Raw genomic sequence first — 14,898 nt, forward strand, 5'->3', positions numbered from 1 at the left:
GCTGAGCCTTCTCTCCAGCCCAGGTTCCCAGCTTCTTACCAGCCCTTCAATAGCAGCACGGGGGGAGGCGTGAAGAAGGATCCTGAGTACACGCAGACCCGCCCTCCCAGCCCAGGCTTCCTCGGGATAGTTTGGATCTTCCAAGAACAACAGACACAGGAGTACACTGAACTTACAAGATATTTACTCCAGGGATGGTCTTTATATAGAAGACGGCATTGATGTAGGATGCCTACAAGACTAGGAAGAAGACAGAGAGAGAGAGAGAGAGAGGGAGCTAATCGGGCAGACTGAATCTGAGTGTAGACAACACACTTCTGAGAAAAGGCTTGGCAGTGGAGACTCCGGGAGTTCAAGTCCTTGCTGGATGATGCCCATGCACTTCTGCAGCAAGAGAAGTCTAAGAGCTGGAGATTGGTTGGCCCATGGTGCTTGCTAAAGCAGTGTGGCTTAGGACACCTTCCCATGGCTTTGTGTGTCTCTAACACCTCTGTCTCCCTATCGGAAGCTCACTTCACTGTAGCCCCCTACACAAGCTACCACACTCTGAACTACTTCCGGTTCCGTGCACCATTCAGATTCCCAGCACTCAGTCCTAACCGAGCCCTCTAAGAAGCTCACAGTCCCTGATCATGCCCAGCGCCCACGTCCAGCCTTCTCCCCTTAATCTCCCTCCAAGTACACGTGCACACTGTGCAAGGCTCCCGCAAGACCGCCTGCTTCCCACAGATCTCAAAGAAGACACACGTTTATATGCTGTATCTGTATTAAGGGGTCCTCCAGGGTCACCCTATTCTTCACCTCACTCTGTTTCCTCCTCAGAACCTGCAGCTCCGACTTCAGTGCCTCCTGAGGAATGCGGCACTGTGTACAGTTGGACAGGCGTGCCAATCGGTGTCGACCTCCTGCTGACTGACCGCTGGTCCTTAGACAGTAGGGAGACTGTCCCTGTCAGTCTACTACATTTTCCTTGTAGGAACTTTGGTAGGTGCAGCATGTCTCGGCGTCGGGCCCACCTGGCGGGGAGAGCATATGTCCAGCCTGAACCACGCACACCTTCTGTGGAAAACCGTGCCGACCGGCCTCCTCAGCCACACTCACCAGAAGAGACAGATACTGGTGATCAGGAAGAGTAGGGTGCCACAGGTCCAGCCCAGGGCCCACATGTGCTTCCTCCGCATATTTTCTAGAAAAGAGGAGGAGGGAGGTGCAGGGATCTGCCCTCTGAACCCTCACCCTCTGAGACACCCAGTCTGCGGTCAGGTCACTCACCATCGGGCCGCTGATGGTAGCACACACCATCCCGGTAGCAGCATCGCAGGCGTAGGCACAGGTTGGGGTTCTCAATTGCTGCTTGACCCCCACAGCTTTCTCGGTCCCACACATCTCCCTCACAACCTAAGGGCCACCACAGTAGGTGCTAAGTAAAAGAACTGTCCCTGGAGGATCCAGGCACAAGAGCAGCAAGGCCAGGCCATGGTGCTACGGTGCTATGTATTTGGCAGTATTCTTTAGAGGACCCAAGAGTCCAGACCCGGCCCTCCTCCCTCAGACCTAGCGGTTCAGCTTCCAATCCCCTACCACAAACCTGGACATCCCAACTCCAGCCCTCTTCCTTCAGAGAGTCTATTCCACAACCCTTCTCCCTCAAATTCAGGAGTCAAGGCTGCAGGCAGCTCTTCAGACCACAGACCCAGGGTTATAGGCCTCAACACTCATTCATAGCCCTGGCTGTCCTGGAACTCACTCTGTAGACCAGGCTGGCCTCGAACTCAGAAATCCACCTGCCTCTGCCTCCCAGAGTGCTGGGATTAAAGGCGTGCGCCGCCGCCGCCGCCACCACCACCCGGCTCAAGCTTTCCTTTTTAATAAAAGTTTTCGAGCTCTTCATCTCCCTCAGTCCCAGAGGTTGAGTCTCCTGACCTACTACTTCAGATCCAGAGGTCCAGGCCTGAGTCCCTCTTCTCCATACCCCGGTGAGTCCCCTGACTTCTTCAGATCTGAGGGGCCTAGGTCTTAGTCCTTCCTCCAGACCCAGGGACCAAGCTCCAGCCCTCCTCCCTCAGACCCAAAGGTCTACCCCCCAGCTCTTCTCCTTCAGACCAGGGGACAATCCCCCGGCCTCTCTCACACACTTCCTACAGTCTTAACTTGGGATCCCTTCTGTGGGGCCCCGGGATTTTGGCTCTTGCTTACTCCATGGGTAGAAAAATCCCTGGATTCCATTCGCATCTGTGGGAGAGAAGGGGTGATGTTGGGAGACTGTGTGGCAGCCAACATGGCGGCCCAGTCCTCAGCCCCCGATGGTCCTGTCCACAGCCTCCTGATGTCCTCCTCAGTACCCTCACCTACTGAGCCCTGCATCAGCAGGAGAAGGCCCAAAACTGAGATCCCAGACCCTACCATGTTACCTCCCCAGACCTCTGGGGCCTCTATGGAAAGAAACCTTGAAGGACATCAACCCTAGCAACAGCTGGGCCCCGCCCCAAAAGCTTCAGCCCCAGAATTCTTAGTTCTGTTGCTAAGGGATCCCCTCAGCAAGGGGTTCACAAGGAGGGGTGCCCCAGCCCCACCATTTCTGTCTAGGAAGTAGCTCCTTACTTAGGAGAAGAGGTGGGTGGGCATTGGGAGATTTCGAATTCAGAGTCTTCTCAGCAAGGGAAGGGGAAAGAGAAGCCAGGACAAAGCTCGAGGCTGGAGATGTCTCTCTGTTTTCATCTGAGACCTGACAGGTTATGGATCTGGGGCTGGGGAAATCTTTGAGTTGCAGAATCCATTTCTTTCCTAACCCAGTGTCCAAAGAGACCCAAGTTCAGAAATCCTCATTGCTAGGGTAGTTTTCCTTTTGGCCACCAGAAAATAAACTAAAAAGGGGGAGGGGGGCTAGGACACGGGGGTCTCCTTGAACCTCATTGTTAGAGAAGGTTTCCTCAGCAACCAGAAGATCAGGAGGAGGAAGGGACAGCGGGGGCTAGTGGGTTGGCCCTGGGTTTCTCATCATGGGCCCCATCAGGCCTCTGCTTTAAGGAACACAGACCAGGGACAGGACTGCCTGCCTGGCCCTGCTGAGACTTGAGGTGTGGTCGCTGTTAGAGGCTGTGATGGTGACTCCTGCCAAAAATTTCAGGTCCCTCAAGAGACTCAGCTTCCCGTTTGTTAATGAGGAAACACAAGCTAGAGCAACTGTGGTTGTTTTGTGTTTGTTTTTTACCCAAGATCGCCCTCCTAGCTTCCAGGAAAGCCCGATTGGAGAAGGTGTTCCTGTGGTTCCTCGTTCACCTGGGCTCAGTGTCGGCTTGGCATATGAGAAGGGTTCCTCTGCTCCTCACGGAGGTCTGGGACTGGCCCTGGACTCATGGGGTGGCTGGGGCATCCCATGGGTCCTGGATCTGAGGGAAGAAGAGGGGCTGGAGATGGGATCCTTGGGTCTGAGGGAGGGAAGATTTCTGGAGAAGGGAATCCTTGAGACAGAAATGTGACCCTAGGGGCTGAGGGAGGCAGGTTCTGGGAATCCTGGGTCTAAGAAGCAAGGCTAGAGTCTGGATCCCTGGGTCTGAGCAGGAAGAGCTGGATTCTGACTCTTGAGGCTTTTAGGGGAAGAAGCTAGATCCAAGGCTCTGGGATCTAAAGAAGGAAGGCTCCCTAGGTCTGAGGGAGGAGCGCTGGGGTCTAGACCCTTGATTCTGAGGAAGCCTGGAGCCTGGATTTCAGATCTGAGGGGTGGGGGGAGGTCTGGGGCCTGGATTATCCCTTCTGTGGGAGGGAGGGGTCTGAGTTCAGACCCCTGTTTCCCAAGAAGCTTAGGAGGGTGACTCTCTTTCATCCCTAGGTCCTACAGTAAACATCCCAGAGGGTGCTGAGTGGGCCCTTGGCTGACTCCGTCAGAGATGACACAGGTCCGAGGGGGCTCGGCGGGGGGTCTGGGGGTGGGGGTCAGAGGGGTTGCTGGGCTGAGGCCGGGCAGCTGCTGACCATTTCCTGTGTCAACACCATCTGGACCCACTTCCCAATTCCCTGGATTCCTCAGGGATCAAGGAGGGGGTGGGGGTGGAGCTGCCTGGCCCTGGACCGCGGATTGGGATTGGAGGGGGGGGCACCGTCAAGGCCCTCACCGCTAATGACAGGTTTGGGCTGCCTCTGTGGCTGACCTGCCTCGTCACCCCCCAGAGGCCAGACAGGACCCCCCAGGGACAGACAGACGGACACACACAGCCTGGGATGTGCTGACATCATGCCCAGCCAGCACCAGCTCACCCAGGGGCCAGCACACCATCAAGGAAGGCCCCCTGGCTAGATCCCCACATCCTAGGGACACCTCGTGAAATGCCTCACAGGTCTCCTCTCTGCCTCTCTCTGAGTACTCAAGCTGGTCTCCCCAGCACTCTTCTGCTTCTGTCTTCTCATCATTGGGCTGTGAGATCCTGTTTGTATTTGTTTATCTCTGCTGTCTTCCGTCCTTTTGGGGGATTCCCAAAGCTTCCTACCTCATCTGTCTCCTTGTCTCATTTCCATAGAACTGGTATCCCAACCCTTACCTAGGGAAGACCCAGGCAGGAGTCCCAAGTCCACTCTTCAGTCCTTCTGTGGTCACTCTGGGGAAAATGAGTCTTTCCCCACAATCCCCAGGATGGAAAGTGAAGCAGGACTGAGAACAAGCAAGGAGCCCGTGACCCAGACTCACAGACTTCCTCAAACACAAAGCTCTCCCAATTGTAGGACATCAAAGTTTTCTTCCACTTATATAAAAATGAGGGTTTAGTTCCCTGGATCTGAGGAACAAGGGCTGGCTGGGATCTGTTCCCTGGGGTCTGATGGAGGAGGGCTGGCTGGCTGGGGTCTGTTCTCTGGGGTCTGATGGAGGAGGGCTGGCTGGCTGGGGTCTGTTCTCTGGGGTCTGATGGAGGAGGGCTGGCTGGCTGGGGTCTGTTCCCTGGGATCTGATGGAGGAGGGCTGTCTGTCTGGGGTCTGTTCCCTGGGGTCTGATGGAGGAGGACTGGCTGGCTGGGATCTGATGGAGGAGGGCTGTCTGTCTGGGGTCTGCTCCCTGGGATCTGATGGAAGAGGGCTGTCTGTCTGGGGTCTGTTCCTTGGGGTCTGATGGCAGAGGGCTGGCTGGCTAGGTTCTGTTCCCTGGGGTCGGATGGAGGAGGGCTGGCTGGGGTCCCACTGTTCCCTGGGGTCTGATGGAAGAGGCCTGTCTGTCTGGGGTCTGTTCCCTGGGGTCTGGTGGAGGAGGGCTGTCTGTCTGGGGTCTGTTCCCTGGGGTCTGATGGTGGAGGGCTGACTGGCTAGGTTCTGTTCCCTGGGGTCTGATGGAGGAGGGCTGGCTGGCTAGGTTCTGTTCCCTGGGGTCTGATGGAGGAGGGCTGGCTGGGGTCCCACTGTTCCCTGGGGTCTGATGGAAGAGGGCTGGCTGGCTGGGGTCTGTTCCCTGGGGTCTGGTGGAGGAGGGCTGTCTGTCTGGGGTCTGTTCCCTGGGGTCTGATGGTGGAGGGCTGACTGGCTAGGTTCTGTTCCCTGGGGTCTGATGGAGGAGGGCTGGCTGGCTAGGTTCTGTTCCCTGGGGTCTGATGGAAGAGTGCTGTCTGTCTGGGGTCTGTTCCCTGGGGTCTGGTGGCGAAGGGCTGGCTGCTGGGGTCTGTTCCCTGGGGTCTGATGGAGGAGGGCTGTCTGTCTGGGATCTGTTCCCTGGGGTCTGATGGAGGAGGGCTGTCTGTCTGGGGTCTGTTGCCTGGGGTCTGATGGCGGAGGGCTGGCTGGCTAGGTTCTGTTCCCTGGGGTCTGATGGAGGAGGGCTGTCTGTCTGGGGTCTGTTCCCCGGGTCTGATGGAGGAGGGCTGGGGTCTAGAGCCCTGGTTCTGAAAGAAGAGAGCAGGGGTCTGTACTCAGGGTATGATGGAAGAGGGTTGGGTACCTGAGAGCCTGGATCTAAGAGAGTAGGGCTGGGATCCAGAGCCTTGGGTCAGAGGGAGGAGGGCTAGGGTCTGTACCCTGGGTTTAAGGAATTTGGGGAGATCTGAAGGTGGGGAGATGGCATGAGTTCGTGAACTCAGTTGGGGGAAGGGACTGGCATTTGCAGTCCTTGGTACTGGCCAAGTCTGGCTATCAGCCCAGTCCCCTGTCCCTTCAGGCCAGTCCATTCCCCAGGCTGGTGGCCTGAGTCACCTTGGCTAGCCCCCATGGTGGGGGGGATGGGCTACGTCAGCGCTCCCCTCACTGACGCAGCCTTGGGCCCCCCACGCTGACTCAGCCGGAAACAGGCCCCCTGAGGGGCGGAGTCCCAGTGGTCAGAAGCCTGGGTCCCAGCAGGAACAGGGGCTGAGGAGGGCCCCTGGGGGGCCCCTCAAAGGGGTGGTGTGACAGACCAAGAAAGGGAGAGAAAGAGCTTTTACCTGAGGCGATGAGGTCATGTCCCACCATGGGGGGGCTGTGACCTCACCCCCTGGGGAATCTGAGCAGTTCTTCCCCCCCTAGTGGTGAACGATGGGGAGGGGAAGCCTCTAGCTGCCAGTCAGCCCAGAGCCAGCCCGCACTCTACTCCCCAATCTCCAGCCAATGCAATGGGCCAAAACGATGGACACGGGTGGTCTCCAAAGAGATTTTTTGCAGTTCCTGTAACTGTCCTGTGTTCAGAGCCTCTTGAGGAGGCGGCTTCTGGGGATATATGTGAGTTGATTTTGATGTCACCATCAAGGGGCTGTGAATTCTGAACCGATGGTAGTGATCCGTGGAACATGGTGTGTGGGTATCGCTGTGGTCCCGGGTAGACCATTATATCCCCTTCTCTGAACGTGGCTTTGTCTAAGTTTCCAGGACACACCCAGTCACTTTGCCGTCTTTCCCAGTAACTACCTGTGCCTCAGTATAGCTGATCAGCTGTAACCAGGAGACCAGAAACAGGTCTCTAATAGTAGTTTGCACATACTCCTCGCTGCGGCAGTTAAGGGGAGGAAGGGATGTATATGTGGGTGGAAATCTGTGTTTACATGCAAGACTACAGGGGCGGGGGTCTGGGGGGGGACTCTGGGATGTTCCACCAGGCTCAACCTTATGCCCTTGACAAAGGGTGTCTCACTGGCTCTGGAGCTTGCCCCTGGAATACAAGCCCCACTGACGCCGCCATCTCCACTTCCCACCCACAGAGCTGCAGTTCACACATGCTCAGCTTTTCATCCAGGTGCTGTGGATTCAACTCAGGTCCTCATGTTTGTGCAGCAAGCACGTTTCTGCCCTGGGCCCCTCTCCTTAGCCATCGTCTTATCATCAGCCGCATTTACAGAACGGGCGGGTTGGGGGAAGGGCAGCCGTACAGCCAGAGACCTCTGTTTTTGGTTTTGTTTTTTTTTGTTTTTGTTTTTGTTTTTGTTTTGTTTTGTTTTTTTTTTTTTGCTTTTTCCAGACAGGGTTTCTCTGTATAGCCCTGGCTGTCCTGGAACTCACTCTGTAGACCAGGCTGGCCTCAAACTCAGAAATCCACCTGCCTCTGCCTCCCAAGTGCTGGGATTACAGGCGTACCGCTGCCACCGCCCAGCTAGCCGGAGACCTCTGCAGAGAGCCTTAATTCCTCTTCCCTTTGTTCCTCGCTTAATCTAACCCGTCCCCCAGGTGACCTCATCTTTGGTACACTCTTCTGCATCCTGAATCTCCTTTCCAGGTCCATGGCCCCTTTCCCCCTCTGAAGTCTCTGCTTCTTTTTTAAAATAGGGTTTCAAGTAGCCCAGGTTAGCTTCGGTCTTACTGTGTAGTGTGACCCTGAACATCTGACCCTCCTGCCTTTGCCTCCCCAGTGCCACCTGAGCCACACCTTCAACTCCTCTGTTTCTGTGTGTCTCCGTCTCAGGGACTAGGTGTCTCTATCTCCTCCTGTCCCCATCTCTGTGCATCAGTCAGGCGTCCTGGTCTTAGAGCTCTATCTCTGTCCCAGTGTTCTCCTCCCTCTCTGTCATGTCAGACTCTTCCCCCTCACTTCCACCTCCCCAGGCCCCGACTTTGCCTCTCCTCCTGCCTCCCAGTCTCTCAGGACTAGTCCCGGTCCATGCAGACCACCACCCACAGCCAGGTTCCACAGAGCTCTTGAGCCTTGTGTATCTGTCCCAAGCCGTGGAGGTGGAGGGAGGGGACGCCAATGACCTCACCAGCCCCTCTCAGACCACCCCCCCCTTCACTTTTCAACTTTTCCAACTTTTCCTTCCGTGCCCTCCTCCGAGCAAGGCGGTGTGAGCCCTGCTAGGCAGCCGGCTCGTCTGAATGGAAAAGGCAGGAGGGAGGGTGAGTCAGGATGTGTCAGGCTGCCCTCCCCTGCTGCCTGCCCCCCGCCCGCCCGCCCCGGCCCCCTATATAACCCCCCAGGCGTACACACTCCCTCACTGCCTGGCCTTTGCTGCTCATACTCACAAACCTCCCCTCCCCAGGCCGAGGCCCAGCTGACCCCCTGGGCTCCCCCGGCAGCGGACAGGGAAGGGTTAAAGCCGCCCCACCCCCCGGCTCCCTGCCCCCTGCCCTGGGGAACCCCTGGCCTGTGGGGACATGAACTGTAAGTTGGTTCCAGTTCATGGGTGAGGGGATGGGGTAGAGTGGGGGGAGGATTGAGGGAGTCGGGAGGACGGGTAGCAGAGTAGGGACTGAGGGATAGAAGAGAGAAGTCATGGGGAGTCAGACAGAGAGAAAGAATAGTGAGAAAAGTGGGAGTTTGAGAGATGGGCAGAGAGAGAGACACACACAGATAAAAAGCAAGAAGGGAAGGGACAACCAGACACTGACAGAGGGACAGATGCCGGGAGGTGATCCTTAAGGGCCCGGGTATCCCAGGGACTCAGTGGGAATCTATGAACAGAGACAACCACGAATTCCAACAGCGTGGCTCAGAGAGGGAAACTGAGGCAGAGCATCCCAGAGGATGGCAGCAAATCCCAGAGGACGGGGTGAACAGGCAGGGGAGGCGGACGACAGAGAGGTGCGGGACAGAAAGCTTAAGGAGACAGATGCGCACCGGGTAGGGGACGGGTGCGCCGACAGACGGCCGAGGAGGGGCTTGCAAAGGACTAGGCACTGCTCGAGGGGACCAGGGGGCGGGCTGGGGGTGTGATACTTGAGCTTGGTGGCCCGGGGGGCTCTGATTGGCTGGCTGTCTCAGAGGTGGGCGGGGCAGCTGGGGGGGGGGGGATGGGCAGCCGGCAAAGGAGCTGTCCCTAGCCCCTGCGCCCGGGACGCTGCCCGCTGGGTCTGCAGCCGCGTGCGTCCCTGAGCGCCTCGCAGACCAGGTGCACACAGGTCGTCCTGGACCCGACAGCCCAGCCTTCTGCAGCCACCTTTGTGGGCACACTGGAGTGGGTCCAGGCGCCTTCCTGAAGAGGAATCCGAGTGTTCGGGTGTCAGCTCCAGTCTCTGACTCCTACCACTCACTGTTCCCAGGCCGGCTCTGGCTCCCGGGGCAGGGGAGGGGGGCAGGTTCTGGCCTGTACCTCCCCCCTCATGCCCCGCCCCGGGGCCCAGATTCCGGCGTCCGGGGGCGGACAGGAGACGCCCGGCCCGTCTACCCGCCCCGGGCCGCGTCTGCTCCGACGGGCGGGGCAGCCAGAGCCGGGGAGGGAGAGGGAAGCCCGCCCCGGCTTGGGCTTTGCGACCTGCCCCGGGGCGCCCCACCCTGAGACTCAAGACCTCCCTCAGACCCAGGAGCTCAAACCTCAGCTCTTCTCCCTCAGAACCTGGAGTCCAGAATCTAGCCCTCATTCTGCAGATCCAGGGTCCTGAGGCCCAGCCTTCCCTCCTTCAGACCCAGAATCTAGGCTACATCCATCCCCTCTCCTCCAGACCTCAAAGTCCAGACCTCAGTCCTTCAAAACCAAAATTCTGGACTCTAACCTACCTCACTCAGACCCAGGTTCTAGACTCTAGCTCTTATTTCTCAGAGGGAGAAGAATTTAGACGCCAGCCCTACTCGCTCAGACCCAGAGTTTGGCCTGATTTATCCCTTCTGTCCAAAGGTGTTTGTCGCCTGGTCCTGGTGGTGCTGAGCCTCTGGCCACATAGAGTCGTTGCCCCTGGGCCACCAGCTGGTTCTCCTAGAGTCTCTTCAGACCCTCGTGCAGACCTGGACAGCACCGTCCTCCTGACCCGATCCCTCCTCGCAGACACACGGCAGCTAGCTGCACAGATGGTAGGAGATTGGAGGGACAGGGTATAGAGAATGACGGTCACTTCTCTCTCTTGGGCACCTGATGAGGGAGAGAGCTTGGGGTTCCCATTCACAGCTTCTTTCTCTCCAGAGAGATAAGTTCCCAGCGGATGGAGACCACAATCTGGACTCCCTGCCTACCTTGGCCATGAGCGCTGGGACACTGGGAACTTTGCAGGTGAGAGCTGACTGATAGGGAGGGCTGGAAGACTGGTGGCTGAGGGGACAGGTTAGCGTGGTAGCGGTTCCCTGATTGGTTTCCGTTCTCTGTCCCCAGCTTCCTGGTGTGCTGACAAGGCTTCGAGTCGACTTGATGTCCTACCTCCGGCATGTACAATGGCTGCGCCGTGCCGGTGGTTCTTCCCTAAAGACTCTGGAGCCAGAGCTGGGGGCCCTGCAGGCCCGACTGGAGCGACTGCTTCGCCGTTTACAGCTCTTGGTATGTCCTGACTCCAAGACCTTTTGCTTCCATTTTGATCCCTTTGACCCTAAGAAACTGCAGCCCGAGAGTTTGATTCCCCCACCCACCCAGACAGGTTTCTCTGTGTAGCCCTGGCTGTCCTGGAGTTTCCTCTGTAGACCAGGCTGGCCTTGAACTCAGAGCTCTACCTGCCTCTGCTTCCTGAGTGCTGGGATTAAAGGGGTGCACCACCACCCCCTGCTGAGATTTCGAACCCCACCCCCCCAGATCTGATTTCTGCAAATGAGATATTCAAGATCTTGTAACTGTGAGACCTTGAGCTCCCAAGATCCCAGAATTCTTCAGAGCAACTCTTAACTGATCCCCAAGGCTACAAGTCACCATAGTTCATTGTCTTGTGTCCCCCAAATCTCAGCCCATAATACTATGAAACCCCAATCCTGACCACTTGTCTAAAAGTCTAGACACTCTAAACCCCAAGATCCTTAGACCCAAGACCCCTTCCCTGAGTCTAGAGGATCCAAACCTTTTCATAAGAATTAGAGGCTTTGGTCTGGAGAGAGGGCTCAGTGGTTAAGAGCACTGACTGCTCTTCCAAAGGTCCTGAGTTCAAATCCCAGCAACCCACATGGTGGCTCACACCATCTATTACAAGATCTGACACCCTGTTCTACGGTGTCTGAAGACAGCTACAGTGTACTTACATATAATTAATAAATACATCTTTAAAAAAAAAAAAAGAAGCCAGGTGGTGGTGGCGCACGCCTGTAATCCCAGCACTCTGAGAGGCAGAGGCAGGCAGATTTCTGAGTTCGAGGCCAGCCTGGTGTACAAAGTGAGTTCCAGGACAGTCAGGGCTACACAGAGAAACCCTGTCTCGGGGGAAAAAAAATTCCAAAACAAAAACAAACAAAAGAATTAGAGGCCTCCGCCTTAAGATGCCTAAAACTGTAAACCTCTAATTCCCAAAGTCCCAGATCCCAGCCTCCCCCCAGCCCCAGATCTTCACATCTCAAAGACCCAGTCCTAGTCCCTAAGATTCAGGATCCTGACTGAACCAGCCTTGACACTCTACAATGCCAGACCTGAAGTATAGACCCTAGCTAAGCACGGTGGCAGTTGCCTGTCTCAGCCCTTGAGTCACAGGTAGGCAGTTGTCCCAAGTTTAAGGTCTACTTAGTGATATCCAGGGTAGCTGTGGGAAAACCTAGTGGTAACCTGTCTCAAAAAGCGAAGCCAGGTATGGTAGCACCTGATCGCACTGCCAGTGTTGGGGAGGTGGTAAATGAAGGGATCAAGGCCATCTCAGCTGTGTACTGAGACTGCGGTCGGTCTGGGCTTATAAGATCTTGTTTCAAAATACACCCCCAGCCTTATGTCTCATTTTGAGTCTTAAAAGGTTAAAAATATCAAGACCCCAAATTCCAGAGCCTCAGACCAGTAGTCCAACAGACTTCAGACTTTGGTCCATGCCTGTAAAGACCTTAGGTCTCAAATTCTTGCTCTTAACTCCAGACCCTAGACATGGTGCCTGGACTCCAAACTCTAAGACGCTAGCTCTGACCTTCTAAGAAGACTTGAACAGTGCTGTTCCCTGGCCCTCGTTCCCTAGCCCCTAACCTGGTCCTTAGGGCAGTAACGTGTGTGTGTGTGTGTGTGTGTGTGTGTGTGTGTGTGTATGTATGTTCATTAAGACATGAAAATCCCAGAAATGAGAGCCCAGAGTCCAGAGGTCAACATTGGGCATCTTTCTCTATTGATCATGTTCTGCCTCAATTATGTTTGCTGCTGAGGTTTTTTTGTTTTTATTTTTGAGACGGATTCTCTGTGTAACCTTGGCTATCTTGGATGGAACTCACTCTGTAGACCAGACTGGTCTCAAACTCAGAGACTCTGCTCTGCTTTTTTTTTTTTTTTTTTTTTGGTTTTTCGAGACAGGGTTTCTCTGTGTAACCCTGGCTGTCCTGAAACTCACTCTGTAGACCAGGCTGGCCTCGAACTCAGAAATCCGCCTGCCTCTGCCTCCCAAGTGCTGGGTCTGCTCTGCTTTTTGAGAAGTTTCTCACTGAACTTGGGGCTCACCAATTCAGCTAGACTGGATGGCTGGTAAATCCCCCAGAATCCTCCTGTCTTAGTGTGCCCAGCTGTTTTACATTAGTCCCGATTTGAACTTACGTCCTCTTTATTGTGTGACAAACACTTTACTCCTTTATTAACTGTGCGTTCTCCCAAGCCACAGGGTTTGTTTGGTAAGAATTATTTATTTTGTGTATATGAGTACACTGTCACTGTCTTCAGACACACCAGAAGAGGGCATCAGATCCCATTACAGATGGTTGTGAGCCATCATGTGGTTGCTGGGAATTGAACTCAGGACCTCTGGAAAAGCAGTCAGTGCTCTTAACCGCAGAGCCATCTCTCCAGCCTTGTTGTGTGTGTGTTTGTGTGTGTGTGTGTATGTGTGTGTGTTTTGGTTTTGTTTTTGTTTTTTGAGACAGGGTTTATGTAGCCCAAACTGCCTTTCCTAGGAAGCCTTGAATCCTGATCCTTCTACCTCTGCTTCTGCAGTGTGGCCAATACAGATGAGAACCACCACACCAAACACAATTCCAATTTTCTTTTTGTTTTGTTTTTTCGAAACAGGGTTTCTCTGTGTGGCCCTGGCTGTCCTGGAACTCACTCTGTAGACCAGGCTGGCCTCGAACTCAGAAATCCGCCTGCCTCTGCCTTCCAAGTGCTGGGATTACGGGCGTGCGCCACCACCGCCCGGCTCAATTCCAATCTTCTAAACCACAGACCCTTGCCTTTTTCCTAACCTTCTTTCTCTTTTCAACAGACGTCTCGACTGGCCTTGCCCCAGGCTACACCAGACCAAACCGCGGTCCCCCTGGGCCCTCCTGCCTCAGCCTGGGGAAGCATCCGGGCAGCGCATGCCATCCTAGGAGGGCTGCACCTGACCTTGGACTGGGCCGTGCGGGGCCTGCTGCTGTTAAAGACTCGGCTGTGACTCAGGACTGAAAGCCACCATCTTTTCTCTGCCCTTTAAAGCCAGATCTTATTTATTTATTTATTTTGATACTAGGAGGAGGGGCGTGGTGATCAGGGGCATGCCACACCCCAAACAACTCCCCCACACCCAGCTAGATACAGTCCTTCCAGTAGACCTGGGTGGGTAGGTGGGGGTAATCTGTGGCTTATTTATACTTATTTATTTAAAAGACTGGGGTGGGTGGGGTGGGTGTATCTGAGACCCTGAGGAGCAGGGAACTGAGATCCTGGGTTCTGGGGTCTCTATGAAGTCTATTCACAGAGTCTTCCTCACTTCTTACATTATTTATTAAACAGTTACTTTTTATATTAAGAAAAGGAACGAAGAGGGAAAAGAGGAAGCCTGGGGGTTTTATACCAAAATGTGAGTTTTTTGTGAGACAGACATGAGGGGATTTAAATACATATCTATTTAGAGGTTTTTAGCAGGAATATGCCAAAAAGATCTGAGTCTAGCACTTCAAAGATCCTCAACAGATACTTAACAAAACATTCCAGAACATTACCTTATAACTAACAGCACCTGTATGGGGCAGAGCTGTAAGGTACAAGGTTGGTTGTTTCAGCAACATTCATGATGGTGAGTGGGAAACAATGTAGTCTTTCTGGGGGACAGGCAGCGGATGGATGAATGAAGCTAGGGATACATTCATGTGACAGAACACTAGCTCGCTGACCATAAAAAGGCAAGTTCCAGGCGAAGACTGCTTTAGATGTTCAGTGTCCCTGTGGCCCCGGAGCAGCAGACGGCAGAACAACTCTTTCTATACATGAGTATGGATTTTTTGTTTGTTTGTTTTTCAAAATGGAAACACCAAAATGTTGACAATAGCTGCCTTAGGGTTGAAATCAAGGGATGGCACTGTGGGTGACTGTTATTGTGTTTTCATTTTCCAGAGTTTTCGCCATGACTGTATTTTGCAGAACACATTTACAGACAATAATAAACACTATTTTTAGAATGACTGTACTAGTCTCTGTCTCACCCCACTGTACATGTTTCACATCCTCAAAATAGGACTCAGAAGGGGCCAAGATAAATGGTTATTTGAGCCCATGTCCTGGGCCATACTGGAGATATATATATATATATACATATATATATATATATGTATTAAGAAGCTGTCTCAGATTCAGACAAAAGAGAGGCTATAGAGCCCTATAGAGGCTGAGGTTCAAGGGGAAGAATTGCTTTCCGTAGGGTATTTTGACTTGCTTTTGAGTCATTCTGTGTAGCTCTGTCTGAACTGGACC

At 54.4% G+C, this 14,898-nt stretch overlaps 2 protein-coding genes across 2 annotated transcripts; one reads left to right on the plus strand and one right to left on the minus strand.

The window, feature by feature from the left end:
* Nucleotides 1-454: 454 nt before the first annotated feature.
* On the minus strand, nucleotides 455-2,406 carry Tmem190 (transmembrane protein 190). The gene is made up of 5 exons (XM_052169997.1): nucleotides 2,349-2,406; nucleotides 2,197-2,232; nucleotides 1,273-1,398; nucleotides 1,102-1,186; nucleotides 455-1,016 (listed from the first exon to the last, which is right to left on the minus strand). The coding sequence occupies exons 1-5, from the start codon at nucleotides 2,404-2,406 to the stop codon at nucleotides 803-805; spliced, it is 519 nt and encodes a 172-aa protein (XP_052025957.1). The 3' UTR covers nucleotides 455-802.
* A 6,491-nt stretch (nucleotides 2,407-8,897) lies between these two features.
* Nucleotides 8,898-13,721, plus strand: Il11 (interleukin 11). The gene is made up of 5 exons (XM_052159082.1): nucleotides 8,898-9,004; nucleotides 9,494-10,157; nucleotides 10,267-10,353; nucleotides 10,453-10,614; nucleotides 13,433-13,721. Exons 1-5 carry the CDS (start codon nucleotides 8,898-8,900, stop codon nucleotides 13,601-13,603), a joined length of 1,191 nt encoding a protein of 396 aa, XP_052015042.1. The 3' UTR covers nucleotides 13,604-13,721.
* Nucleotides 13,722-14,898: the final 1,177 nt, after the last annotated feature.

The sequence above is a fragment of the Apodemus sylvaticus genome, chromosome 1, assembly GCF_947179515.1.
Source record: "Apodemus sylvaticus chromosome 1, mApoSyl1.1, whole genome shotgun sequence".
Taxonomy (NCBI): Eukaryota; Metazoa; Chordata; class Mammalia; order Rodentia; family Muridae; genus Apodemus; species Apodemus sylvaticus.